This window comes from Hippoglossus stenolepis, chromosome 22, assembly GCF_022539355.2.
Source record: "Hippoglossus stenolepis isolate QCI-W04-F060 chromosome 22, HSTE1.2, whole genome shotgun sequence".
Taxonomy (NCBI): Eukaryota; Metazoa; Chordata; class Actinopteri; order Pleuronectiformes; family Pleuronectidae; genus Hippoglossus; species Hippoglossus stenolepis.
In genome coordinates, this window is record NC_061504.1 from 3,387,804 (window position 1) to 3,401,327 (window position 13,524).

The window sequence follows — 13,524 nt, forward strand, 5'->3', positions numbered from 1 at the left end:
CAGCAGAAGAGAAATGGAAGGAGAGAATGTCTGTTGCTTTTAACTTGTTACCATCTTGGCTTCTTAACTGGTTGTTGTGTGATAAAGAAAATCTTACTCCTAATGTTTTTCATTACTGCCCTAAAACTCTTCCATATGCTGCCATCCTGCACCTTAACAAGAGGGCCACAACGCATAGCCAAATGGCATATTAAATGTTACAAGAAATACAATTTAAAACCTCATCTTTAGTTCTTGATTTTCACACTGCCATCATTTTACATTTTTCTTGAAACAAATCAAAAATAAAACAATAAAATAACAAAGGTTCCATGGGTTTTGCTTTCCAACCAAATGACCACAAGCACTATAAGAAATTATTTGTTTGGTTGTGTACTGTTAAATAGTCTCAAATTCTGAGGGTCCAATACACCTCCCACTCACTTTAGCAGGAACTCATCATCGTCTCACATGAAGCTCCGTGGTCAACACAGCTGAGCACAGAGACCGTCATGAAGAGAGTCTTTACATCACTAAACCACACTGTCATAACCACTGTCACTGTCAGCCAACAAACTGACAACTGTGGTGGAGGCATTTAAAGAAAAAGGTGAACATCTTATATTAAGGTGCAGAAACTCTTGCAGACACTCAAAGTGAAGATACAACCTAAAGATAAAAGAGGCCTCTTTAAAAAAAGTTTAAATAATTATACACATCTCATACATTTTACACATAGCAGTATTCCAGTGGAACTATCTGCTGATGTTTAAAGCTGAGGGTTCAGCTTCCTGTCCTGACAAGTCAAGAGGGTTTGTGATGATATCAGAAAACAACCAGACATTCAAGCTCATCTCAAGTGTGATCATGTCGAAACTTTTTAAACAAATAACTTTTTCTCATGGAGCAGTGTGGTTGGTCCTTCTGGCAAAAACACGATCATGGCTTTTTCCGCTTTGGAGACGCTTTACAAATTATTGCAGTTGAAGTCAGTGTCACAAAAGCCAGGTCTGATGTAAATATACTTAAATTCAAGTCATGTGACCCCCCCAGTCCTGTCACTTAAGAAAACACTGCACAACATATCGCAAGTAAAGATTTAATGTCATCCATACAACCTCAGGTTCTTTTTTTCACTTAAATCAATGGAGTCTTTGGCAGATCGGTGTTCGGTTTCATCATGGTATCGTTTATGATGTGTCTGCTGAGCCGGATTCAAATGCTGCCATTAAGTCTGGTTTCCTGGCAAACTGCCGCGCCTTTGTGCCAGATGCATCCTCCGAATCTTTGAGTCCGAGCTGCTGAAGCAACCGCGCTGCTCCTGCGTGCTGCCCGATGCAAGCCATGTGAAGAGCTGAGAAGAGGAAACAACAGTAAGAGAGTGGTCAAAACCACGCTGAGTGCACAATGAGTTTTTTTTTTGTTTGTTCAATTTCCTACCCTTCAGTCGACCACATTTCATTTTAGCACAGAGGGATACAGTATTTATTTGCTGTAACATGTTGTATCACATCACAGAGAACATAAGCATCTACTTATCTTTTCATCGTTTTCCTTAGGGTTTGATTTTTGGACTGTGAATAAAATGCTGCTCAGTAGTTGATTCTCTACGTCTCTGCTGCAACTTTCATATCTCACTTTTCAGAAACAAACCAAACCTCGTCCACAAAAATGACATTCATTGTCATTAAAGGCCCTGAAAGTCTTTTTCTCTCAATCAGCTTTTCTTCTGTGATCAAACTGGTCTGACACAAACATACATTCTTCTGTCTGGTCTGTTTTATCAATGCTTGTCTCACCTGTTTTTACGAGGACATCTGTGCACCAATCACGATTTGGCAAATTCAATTGACAGTTGTGGTTTTTTTTGCTTAACGCTATCAAATCAAACCACACCCACAGCAAATATTAAGTATTATGCAAAGACAACTTAACAGATTTCCATGAAATTTTGTGGGGTGGAGGGGTGGAGCATGACCCAAAGATGAACCCATAAGATTTTGGTGTGAATCCGGTCTAGGGTGCTGTTAAAGGACATTGTGAGATGGGACATATGTCAACATTTTCTTTGATTTCTCAATGAATAATAGATGAATCTTGATGAATAAATAGACATGTTAAGGAAACTGATATTTATGAGTGTGTGCAATCTGGTGCCAATCCAAATAAAAATCTGGACCTAGTGAATGTTAGTGTGGTTTCATAAGGAGACTTTTGGGTCTTGGCCCAAACTTCAACTTTTATTATTTATTTTATTTGTATAGCCATAGATATTTAATGTTAGAGTCAAAAACTTGGGCTGCGCATTGTTGCAGTGGTTAGAAATGTCGCCTCACAGCAAGAAAGTTCCATGTGAGAACCTGACAGCCGACCAGGGTGTTTCTGTGTGGACACACACGCATCTTAGATAAACTGAAGACTCTAATCGCCCTCAAGTGTGAAAGTGTATATGAATGTTGTTGTTCTTGTTTTCCTCCATGTGTGAGCCCTGTGACTGGTTATCTGTCCAAGTGAACCCCTCCTCTCACCCCAATGTCAGCTGTGACTGGCTCCAGCCCCAATGACTAAAGCATTCCCCAAATTCACCAGTGTAGCTGAGGTGCAAAACACATGCCGTTGCTCACCAGTTCTTCCCTTTGTGTCCCGAGCATGAAGATCTGCTCCCAGCTCCAGCAGTGTTTTAATAGTGGACGTGTGGCCCTCCTGAAAAACAGGTTGAAATGAGGAAGTAGAGTTTATTTGTGTTAGTTGGTGTGTGAATATTTCCATATTGTAATGTAACCGCTGCCACTTCTCTCTTCTCTGTAAATGCAAAACTTAAGGGCATGTCTGTCCATCATAGAATATAAAGTTTTGTATGTGGTAAAGATTGTAAAGCGCTTGACATTAATATTTGACTTTAGGATGTGGTAGTCCATTAGTCAAACTACTCCACAATCTGCCCAGTTACCCCAGAGCTACCGCAAAAGTACCCCTGGGGTAAAACTACCAGTGGTTGGGAATCACTGGTTTTACCTTTGCAGCGTAATGCAGGGCACTGAGCTGAATGCCTGTCGCTCTCTGGTTGACGTCTACACCGAGGTCCTTCACCAGGAACCGCAGCGCCTCCTCCTGGCCAGTGACAGCTACCTGGTGCACCAGCTGAGCCCCGACTTTGTCAGCTGCCGTTGGTGATGCCTACATGCACAGGCACACACGTCAGGTGGGGAAAGTGCATCAATATAATAGCTGAAACATTGGTGATTTGACATGTGCTCTACCTGGTGGTGTTCTAAGAGCAGCCTGGCCACAGAGACGTGTCCGTTCCTGACAGCATCCATTAAAGGAGTGACTCCACAGCTGTCTGTGCTGTCTGGGGTGTAGCCACATCTGGAAGAGGGCCAGTGAAGGTGAGGATCAGACAGACAAGAGTAGTTAGAGTATGTGCTTCACTTTCCCCTACCAGGGTTTATCTAGACTAGACCAATCTAGACCAGGGATCTAAACTACAACATCTGGGTCACAATCATATGATTAGGATTTTGAGTATTATCAAGTGTACTTATTCCATTCCATATGATTTAAGGCCTTCAAACAGAGTTACATATACACAAGTTACACTTAAGACTTTGAATATGATTTGATTTAAGGAAGTAGTCCTCTCCTAAATGTTCTACTTACCTCTCTAGCAGGATGCTGACAACCTCCTCACAGCCGTGCATCGCTGGATTATCAATAGAGAGAGCAGGGGTTACTATCCGACACTCTTCGGTATCAAAGCACACAATCATATAGATTTAACCAATCTCTTTGGATCTTGTAAAGAACAATGTAAGAATAGTTTGATATTATGACACATTCTGCATTTATCCTCTGGATGTGTGATGACTCAGTTTGTCTTTCACGTAACCATATCACATGATGAAAGTGGGGGACGGGAGGCACTTCACCTGCAGTGTGCAGCGGTGTCCTCCGTGTCTTGCTCTCCGTCCTCCAGACTTCTTGCGCAACAAGGAGCAGGTGCTGCACGACTAGAGGGTCCCCCTCCCTGCAGGCGATGTGGAACGAGTTCCAGCCGTCCTTGTTCCTCAGTGCAGGGTCGGCGCCGTGACGCAGCAGCTCCTGGATCACGTCCAGGTTCCTCCGAGTGCAGGCCATCATCAGAGGAGTCCTGAGAGAGAAAAGGATTCAGGAATGTGTCATCTGCTCTTTGTTCTACATGATGAATGAATGAAGGTACAGACTTGCCTCCTCCCATTGTCCAAGTAGAATCCCTTGAAGTTGGTAGTTACATTACAGTCTTACAAGATAATACACAGTGGTATTTTTTAAGGTGACAATCATTTAAAAATAATATAATAAATGATTTTTATTTATCAATTAACTTCATAAAAAAATCAAGAGAAAAAGCCTCAATCAAAATCAGTGTCAGTGAGTGACCCTGTTTCGATACCTGCTCAGTGCAAATCTAGATTTGACTGAGCTGAAGTCATTTCAACTTCATAAAATCTTATTTGCTAAGATGGAAACTGGAAGGGTCATTTTACTGCTGTTTTTCATGTGTCAACCACAAAGGAAAAAAAACTGTCGTTTTTAATCAAACACTTGAGGCCTTGAGGCTTTTCCTGAAATGTCACAAGAGTAAAGCACTATAGTATACTACTATTTAGTATGCTACTAGGGAATTATACCCATTTATATATAAAAACTATGTATAATTACCATTTTAACTAATATTCATATTGTATAACTTATCTGCCTATATACTTATAACAGAATATATATACATCCTCGTGCAATCATCCTGTAAGCACTTCACTCATGTACATTTCTCTACAAATAATATTTTTGTCTGTAGTGACAGCTGTTATGTATATCTACTCAGTATTTTTATGTCATTGCCTATTTTATATTTTTCCGTTATCACATCTTTTCTTGTCTTAAAAGCAGAAAACAAAAAAAAGCAGTTGCTAAGCAAATTTCTTTAGTTTCCCTTTAACTGTTGAATATAATAATCATAATCATAATCATCATCTTTATTTGTATAGCACCTTTCATACAAGAAATGCAGCTCAGAGTGCTTTACATAAAATATTATAGAGAGTAATCTAACTTCACCATCGTTAAACACGGCTGTAAGCTGCATTATTTACTTTTTTATTTTACTGATACATCACGTGTTCAGTGATCGCTTTGTAAAAATGTATTCACGTTCGTCTGCAAATTAAAAATGTTCTCCTTCGAGCCGGATTCGAACCAGCGACCTAAGGATTTCAGCATTAAGCCACTACAGTCCTCCGCTCTACCAACTGAGCTATCGAAGGGAGCTGAAACCTATGGGAGTGCAGTTTCCTTTTAAACCACCAAGCGGCGCAACGACCCAAAGGTTGACCGTCCTGTCAATTAATCGGTAGGTGCCCACTCTCACCAATCCGCCCTCTTCAGGCTGTCCACCGCGGCGCCCTCCCGGAGCAGGTAGCCCACACACGCCCGGTGACCCATGGACGCAGCTTCGTGCAGCGGCCGCTTGTAGTCGTTGTTGTTCACCTCCACGTCCATCCCCACGCTCTGCACCAGGTACTCCACCGTGTCCAGGTGTCCGTGTCGGGCCGCGTAGTGCAGCAGAGTGTCCCCGGAGCGGCCCAAGTGTCCCCGGCACACGCTCCGAGCCGCCGCCGAGCCGTCGCCGGGCCCGATGAGCTCCTCCAGGGAGCTCGTGTGTCCGTCCTGAGCGAGTTTCACCAGCAGCCTCTCCGTGTTGTCCGCGTCCATGTTGGCTGCACGTTAAATACCAAACCCCGCAGCTGCAGAGCAGAGGGAGCGAGTTAGAGAAGCTGCGGAAAGACGAGCTGCAAACTACTGATCACTGCCATTATCACCACAGGCACATGAAATAACATGGTCAACCATGACCTTACACGGGGCCGGCCCCACACACACAGCAATACAACACACACGCTTTCGATTCTACTTTATTGCAGACACACTAATTATTGTATTAGTTAGTTTTATTCTATATAAGATACAAACACAATCAGAGCAGCCCACAAATACAAGATAAATAGATTATTGTTACGACACAATCATTGTTCCAGTGTTTCCTGAAACCAGAGGAATACCTTGTGTACTATCGAGGCTCAGTTAAGGACATGTGTTTAATCAATTAATCAACACAAATGTGTAAATTAAATTCCTCAAGACCGCATGGAAAGTAGTCAGGTCATTATTATTATTATTATTATTATTATTATTATTATTATTATTATTATTATTATTATTATTAGTAGTAGTAGTAGTAGTAGTAGCAGTAGCAGCATTAACATTTTCATGGATTTATCGAAACATCAACATCAAAATCAAATAACTTATCTAACATAATTCTAACCAGTTGTAAAACAATGAATAGCCTTATTAAAAGTAAATAGATTATTGTATTTGCTCATTGTAACATAAGTAAGGCACATATGCATCTATGAATACAATTAGTGTGTGTTTATGCAGCTACTTAAGGAAATCCTTTAAATAAGGTTTTAGACACATAAGTACTTAAACATTACAAATTTTATAATACACACATTTTCTTAACAAATACAACTACTTAGTGCAAGTATTAGGATTAGATGGATTCGATATTGATTTAAGAAATGTTTTCAACTTTCAAGCATTAAAGGGATAATCTTTAGTTGTCCTCTCCAGCAGAGCGACGCCGTAAGCATTATGGGAAATGTAGTTTTTATTGACGACATGCGATTTGGGCTCACCTCAACCGTTTTTGATCAGTTCTTTGTTACAGGATAGTAGTATTTTGATTTGTGTTTGCTTAATCGTTAATCTACCACTGTAAGTGTTTGCTCAAATTTAGCCTGCACTTTACTGAAGAACATTTCTTTACAAATATTATTTCGGTCTGTAGTGACGGCTGTTTATAATGTATATCTACTCTGTATTTTTAATGCATTAACTATTTTATTTGATTTTACACTTTTAAATGTCATCATGTCTTATAAGATAAAAAGAAACAAATAGACAGTTGCTCAGCAAGTTTCAATGTTTCCCTTTGACCATCGAATATAATAATAACAATAATTTTCATATTAATAAGCTTCATTTGTACAGCACATATAATTTCAAAATCGCAAATCAGTGTAAAATATACTTTCTGTGATTATGTCGTTATTGCATTCTCAACAATATATAGATATTATATTTCACAAGGTTAGGGGGGTGCACCGTTCCTGGAGATACTGCAATACCAGGTCGATGCGTGGAGTGGACGGAGCAAGCCCCTATTCCATCTCCCAGTTCCAAAAATCAATTTAATATATGGTCCCCGGGTAGGGGACGTATCAGATATTAAACTGATAAGAACAGATACTACACTTGATCTTAGCCAAAAGGCCGAGAAGCGATACTGAAGAAGGGGCTGAGGAATCCGTCTGGTTCTCCTCACAGTCCCCTTCACTCAGAGGTCTGAAAACACGTTCTAAACACAGTCTGTCAAACTGGAACAAAATAAGTCCCTGAATCACTGTGAATCCAACAATCTGACAAGTGAAACAAATACAGAAATAAGTGTTTCATTCAAAGGCTGACAAAGATTGTTCACATTATTTCATGCGATAGATTTCCCATCATGCAATTCGACATTTACATACCGCTGAACTGTCTTTTAACTCATTTAACTCCGAAAAAAACACACAGCAGCTCAACGGTCAGTTCAAGTGAATCAAAGCTGAATAAAACTGATACAAATGAGGCTTGACCCACATCTGGAATTCAGAGAAAACGGAAAAAACTCACAAAGCAACCCCCATAGCACCACTTCCGGTTTCTTTGGCTACTAGTTTGTGGGTGACTAACATCCTGACTGCTGCCATCTACTGTCCTGGAGTATGAACAACACGTTGACAATAACTCCTCAGCTCCTTTGTCATTGCTGCTCCCTTCATCTCTATCAGACATTTTCATTTTTTTATACAGCGGGTAAAATAAGTATTGAACACGTCACCATTTTTCTCAGTAAATATATTTCTAAAGGTGCTATTGACATGACATTTTCACCAGATGTCGGTAACAACCCAAGTAATCCAGACATACAAAGAAAACCAAACAAATAAGTTCCCGAAATTAAGTTATGTGTAATAAAATGGAATGACACAGGGAAAAAGTATTGAACACATGGTGAAAGGGAGGTGCAAAAAGGCATGGAAAGCCAAGACACCAGCTGAAATCTATCAGTAATAAGAAAGCAATCCTGCCCCTTGTCAGTGCAAATGAATATCAGCTGGTTTAGTCCCAACTGATGGCCTATAAAAAGGTGTCTTCACCATAAACTGGCCATGACCAGGTGCTCCTGGCAAGATTTCTGACAGAGGCGTGAAAATAATTATCAGAAGAGTTGTCCAAGAGCCAAGGGCCACGTGTGGAGAGCTTCAGAAAGATCTGGAATTAGCAGGTACAATGGTTTCAAAGAAAACAATAAGTAATGCACTCAACCGCCGTGGCCTGTATGCACGCTCACCACGCAAGACTCCATTGCTGAAGAAAAAGCATGTTGAAACTTGTTTAAAGTTATCTGCACAGCATTTAGACAAGCCTGTGAAATACTGGGAGAATATAGTCTGATCAGATGAGACCAAAATGTAACTCTTTGGATGCCATAATACACACCATGTTTGGAGGTCGAATGGCACTGCACATCACCCCACAAACACCGTACCAACAGTGAAGTTTGGAGGTGGGAACATCATCGTGTGGGGCTGTTTTTCAGCATACGGCACTGGCAAACTTCATTTAATTGAAGGAAGGATGAATGGAAAAATGTACCAGGACATTTTTGATAAAAAATCTGCTGCCATCTACCAGGATGATGAAGATGAAAAGAGGGTGGACATTTCAGCAAGACAATGATCCCAAACACACGGCCAAGGAAACTCTCAATTGGTTTCAGAGAAAGAAAATAAAGCTGCTGGAATGGCCCAGTCAATCACCTGACTTGGATCCAATAGAAAATCTATGGAAAGAACTAAATATCAGAGTTCATAGAAGAGGCCCACGGAACCTTCAAGATATGAAGACTGTTTGTGTGGAAGAATGGGCCAAAATCACACCTGAGCAATGCATGCGACTAGTTTCTCCATACAGGAGGTGTCTTGAAGCTGTCATTGCCAACAAAGGCTTTTGTACGAAGTCTTAAATAAATTTCAGTAAGCGTGTTCAATACTTTTTCCCTGTGTCATTCCATTTTATTACACATAACTTAATTTCTGAACTTATTTGTTTGGTTTTCTTTGTATGTCTGAATTACTTGGGTTGTTACCGACATCTGGTGAAGATTTCATGTCAATAGCACCTTTAGAAATATATTTACTGAGAAAAATGGTGATACTTATTTTACCCGCTGTGTGTGTATATATAAATAACAATTGCCATTTTGCTACTCACATTCATATTGTATACCTTATCTGCCTATATACTTCCAGAAAATCTATATGTCCTCGTGCAACTATCCTGTAAGCACTTTACTCAAGAACATTTCTTTAGAAATATTATTTCAGTCTGTAGTGACGGCTGTTTATGTATATCTAATCTGTATTTTAATTGCATTGCCTATTGTATCCTATACTTTTACATGTTATCTTACTGTGTCTTTAAGCAGCAAACACAAAAATGCAGTTGCTCAGCAAGCTTCTATTAATATTCCCTTTGACCTTTGAATAAAATAATAATAATAATAATAAAATAAATATGTAAAGCACTTTTTATACAAATAACGCAGGGCAAAATTATCTAATATACCTACAAATAGCATACAGCTAATGCATGATATCTAATTGAAAACACTTAATAGCATAAGCTTTGGAATATATATTATTTAGTATTTGACAAAGTGAGGGGGGTGCACCGTTCCTGGAGGTACTGCAATACCAGGTCGATGCGTGGAGTGGACGGAGCAAGCCCCTATTCCATCTCCCAGTTCCAAAAATCAATTTAATATATGGTCCCCGGGTAGGGGACGTATCAGATATTAAACTGATAAGAACAGATACTACACTTGATCTTAGCCAAAAGGCCGAGAAGCGATACTGAAGAAGGGGCTGAGGAATCCGTCTGGTTCTCCTCACAGTCCCCTTCACTCAGAGGTCTGAAAACACGTTCTAAACACAGTCTGTCAAACTGGAACAAAATAAGTCACTGAATCACTGTGAATCCAACCATCTGACAAGTGAAACAAATACAGAAATAAGTGTTTCATACAAAGGCTGACAAAGATTGTTCACGTTATTTCATGTGGTAGATTTCCCATCATGCAATTCTGCATTTGCATATGAAAGGCTGAACTAAAATCGTCTTTTAACTCATTTAACTCCAAAAAAACACACAACAGCTCAACGGTCAGTCCATAATAAAACCTTTCCAAAAAACTATTAAGGCTTTACCTAAAATGTCCAACACGTTTTCACTAGAGTAATGCACTAAAGTATGCTAATAGGAAATTATGCCCATTTGTGTATATATATATATATATATATATATATATCAACAATTGCCATTTTACTACTCACATTCATATTGTATACCTTATCTGCCTATATACTTCCAGAAAATCTATATGTCCTCGTGCAACTATCCTGTAAGCACTTTACTCAAGTACATTTCTTTACAGATATTATTTCTGTCTGTAGTGACGGCTGTTTATTATGTATATCTAATCTGTATTTGTATTACATTGCCTATTTTATACTTTTACATGTTATCTTACTCTGTTTTAAAGTTGCAAACACAAAAAGGCAGTTGCTCAGCGTGCTTCTATTAATATTCCGTTTGACCTTTGAATATAATAGTATAATAATTTATATGTGTAAAGCACTTATTTTACAAATAACGTAGCTCAAATATATCTAATATAACTACAAATACCGAAAGGCTGATTTGATTTATTGCTTGGTATTTGACAAGGTTAGGGGGGTGCACCGTTCCTGGAGGTACTGCAATACCAGGTCGATGCGTGGAGTGGACGGAGCAAGCCCCTATTCCATCTCCCAGTTCCAAAAATCAATTTAATATATGGTCCCCGGGTAGGGGACGTATCAGATATTAAACTGATAAGAACAGATACTACACTTGATCTTAGCCAAAAGGCCGAGAAGCGATACTGAAGAAGGGGCTGAGGAATCCGTCTGGTTCTCCTCACAGTCCTCTTCACTCAGAGGTCTGAAAACACGTTCTAAACACAGTCTGTCAAACTGGAACTAAATAAGTTCCTGAATCACTGTGAATCCAACCATCTGACAAGTGAAACAAATACAGAAAAAACTGTTTCATACAAAGGCTGACAAAGATTGTTCACGTTATTTCATGCGATAGATTTCCCATCATGCAATTCGGCATTTACATACGAAGGGATGAACTAAAATCGTCTTTTAACTCATTAAACTCCTAAAAAACACAGCAGCTCAACGGTCAGTTCAAGTGAATCAAAGATGAATAAGACTGAAACAAATGTGGTTTGATCCAAATCTGAAATTCAGAGAAAACGACAAAAACTCACAAATCAACCCCCCACCCGCATTGAACCACTTCCTGTTTCTTTGTCTTGCTAGTGTGTGGGTGACAAACATCTTGAATGCTGCCACCTACTGTCCTGGAGTATGGGTTAGGGTTAGTCCTTACTTTTGTTAAGGGTTAAGCCCAGAGGATGACGTACATTGTTAATCCAAATGAGACAAACTGTGATTTGTGAATATTGGCTATGCAAATTAAAGTTTGATTGATTGATTGACACATAATCTACATGTTTCAGTATGTAACTCACAGCAGGAGGAAATAAATTAGATAAAAACAAGAAATTAAGGACAATTAGCTTGTTTTGTTTCGCTCAGTCAAGAGAAAACAGGGTGTGAAACAGCAGAAGCAGCAGAAATGACTCTTATCAATTTTTTTGATGGAGAGAGGTTAGATTTTGGGTTCACCTCAACAGTTTTCAATCAGTTCTTTGTCACAGGATGTAAACTTAGTAGTATTTTGATTTGTATTCTGGTCTCCTTGATGCATCAAGTCTACATTAAAATCTTCTGCATAAGACATCAGCTGCTGCCTGAATTCTCCTTTCACCAGCTTCCAGAACAAAAACCTTCCCAAAAAGTATTAAGGATTTACATAAAATGTCCAACACGTGTTCACAAGAGTAATGCACTATAGTATGCTACTAGAAAATTATACCCATTTGTGTATATACAGTATATATAAATATATATAAAACAGTGGCCATTTTACTCCTAACATTCATATTGTATACCTTATCTGCCTATATACTTCCAGAGTATCTATATGTCCTCATGCAATTATCCTGTAAGCACTTTACTCAAGTACATTTCTTTACAGATATTATTTCTGTCTGTAGTGACGGCTGTTTATTATGTATATCTACTCTGTATTTTTATTGCATTGCCTATTCTATCCTATTTTATACTTTTACATGTTATCTTATTGTGTCTTAAAGCTGCAAACGGGAAATGGCAGTTACTCAGCAAGCTTCTATTAATATTCCCTTTGACTATAATAATACAATATATTTGTAAGGTGCATTAAATACAAACAACTACTGATGTGTCCTTCCGTGTCGAGGCTTCGAAGTGTGTGTCGAGTAATCCAGGAAGATTTGTGTGAAGCGCGTATCGAGGCTTGTGTTGATGACGTTCAAAGTCTCGCAAACCGGCCGTACCACGTGACTGAGTCAGGAAATGGTTCGCGGGTTTGGCGTGCGATTCGAAATAAAAGGGGCAGCGAAACGCACTTTCCCTTTTGACCCAGCCATTGTATCATAAAGACAGACACCATATTGATAAGTTCATAATTTATGTATTGGCATCACAAACATCATTCATTCATTTATTGAATTCAAAGCGTCACACACCAAAGCCATGGTGTCATTATAATCACTCTGCCTGTTTTACATTTATTGTCCACTTGATGGCACAGTAGAGCAAATGAAGCACCATGAAGCTTCAGCCCATGAGTGAACCAATTAGATGGAAAGCTTCAATGCTTCATGAAACTTCATCTCGCCATCACTACTTAAAAGTGTAATCATAGCAATAATGTGAACTATTGCGTAATATTTAACAAAGTGAGGGGGGTGCACCGTTCCTGGAGGTACTGCAATACCAGGTCGATGCGTGGAGTGGACGGAGCAAGCCCCTATTCCATCTCCCAGTTCCAAAAATCAATTTAATATATGGTCCCCGGGTAGGGGACGTATCAGATATTAAACTGATAAGAACAGATACTACACTTGATCTTAGCCAAAAGGCCGAGAAGCGATACTGAAGAAGGAGCTGAGGAATCCGTCTGGTTCTCCTCACAGTCCCCTTCACTCAGAGGTCTGAAAACACGTTCTAAACACAGTCTGTCAAACTGGAACTAAATAAGTCCCTGAATCACTGGGAATCCAAAGATTTGACGAGTGAAACAAATACAGAAAAAACTGTTTCATACAAAGGCTGACAAAGATTGTTCACATTATTTCATGCGGTAGATTTCCCATCATGCAATTCTGCATTTACA

At 39.4% G+C, this 13,524-nt stretch overlaps 1 protein-coding gene and 5 non-coding genes across 8 annotated transcripts; all 6 read right to left on the reverse strand.

Annotated features, from left to right (window-relative positions):
• Positions 1 to 1,064: 1,064 nt before the first annotated feature.
• Positions 1,065 to 11,549, reverse strand: ankrd16 (ankyrin repeat domain 16). 3 transcript variants are annotated; one of them, XM_035147659.2, is made up of 8 exons: positions 11,510 to 11,549; positions 5,387 to 5,762; positions 3,909 to 4,129; positions 3,640 to 3,682; positions 3,240 to 3,348; positions 2,995 to 3,156; positions 2,604 to 2,682; positions 1,065 to 1,333 (listed from the first exon to the last, which is right to left on the reverse strand). In XM_035147659.2, exons 2-8 carry the CDS (start codon positions 5,728 to 5,730, stop codon positions 1,170 to 1,172), a joined length of 1,122 nt encoding a protein of 373 aa, XP_035003550.1. In that variant the 5' UTR covers positions 5,731 to 5,762; positions 11,510 to 11,549; the 3' UTR covers positions 1,065 to 1,169. The 3 variants fall into 3 exon arrangements, with proteins under 3 accessions (XP_035003550.1, XP_035003549.1, XP_035003548.1); XM_035147658.2 differs by lacking the exon at positions 11,510 to 11,549 and adding an exon at positions 7,759 to 7,825; XM_035147657.2 differs by lacking the exon at positions 11,510 to 11,549 and adding an exon at positions 7,614 to 7,752.
• trnay-gua lies at positions 5,195 to 5,282 on the reverse strand. Its single transcript is given in 2 exon segments — positions 5,195 to 5,230; positions 5,246 to 5,282. It is a non-coding gene; the product is annotated as a tRNA-Tyr (tRNA).
• On the reverse strand, positions 7,178 to 7,368 carry LOC118102026. Its single transcript, XR_004694615.2, has one exon. It is a non-coding gene; the product is annotated as a U2 spliceosomal RNA (small nuclear RNA).
• On the reverse strand, positions 9,852 to 10,042 carry LOC118102030. The gene has a single exon (XR_004694619.1). It is a non-coding gene; the product is annotated as a U2 spliceosomal RNA (small nuclear RNA).
• Positions 10,922 to 11,112, reverse strand: LOC124851316. The gene has a single exon (XR_007032360.1). It is a non-coding gene; the product is annotated as a U2 spliceosomal RNA (small nuclear RNA).
• A 1,542-nt stretch (positions 11,550 to 13,091) lies between the features above and the next one.
• LOC118102031 lies at positions 13,092 to 13,282 on the reverse strand. Its single transcript, XR_004694620.1, has one exon. It is a non-coding gene; the product is annotated as a U2 spliceosomal RNA (small nuclear RNA).
• Positions 13,283 to 13,524: the final 242 nt, after the last annotated feature.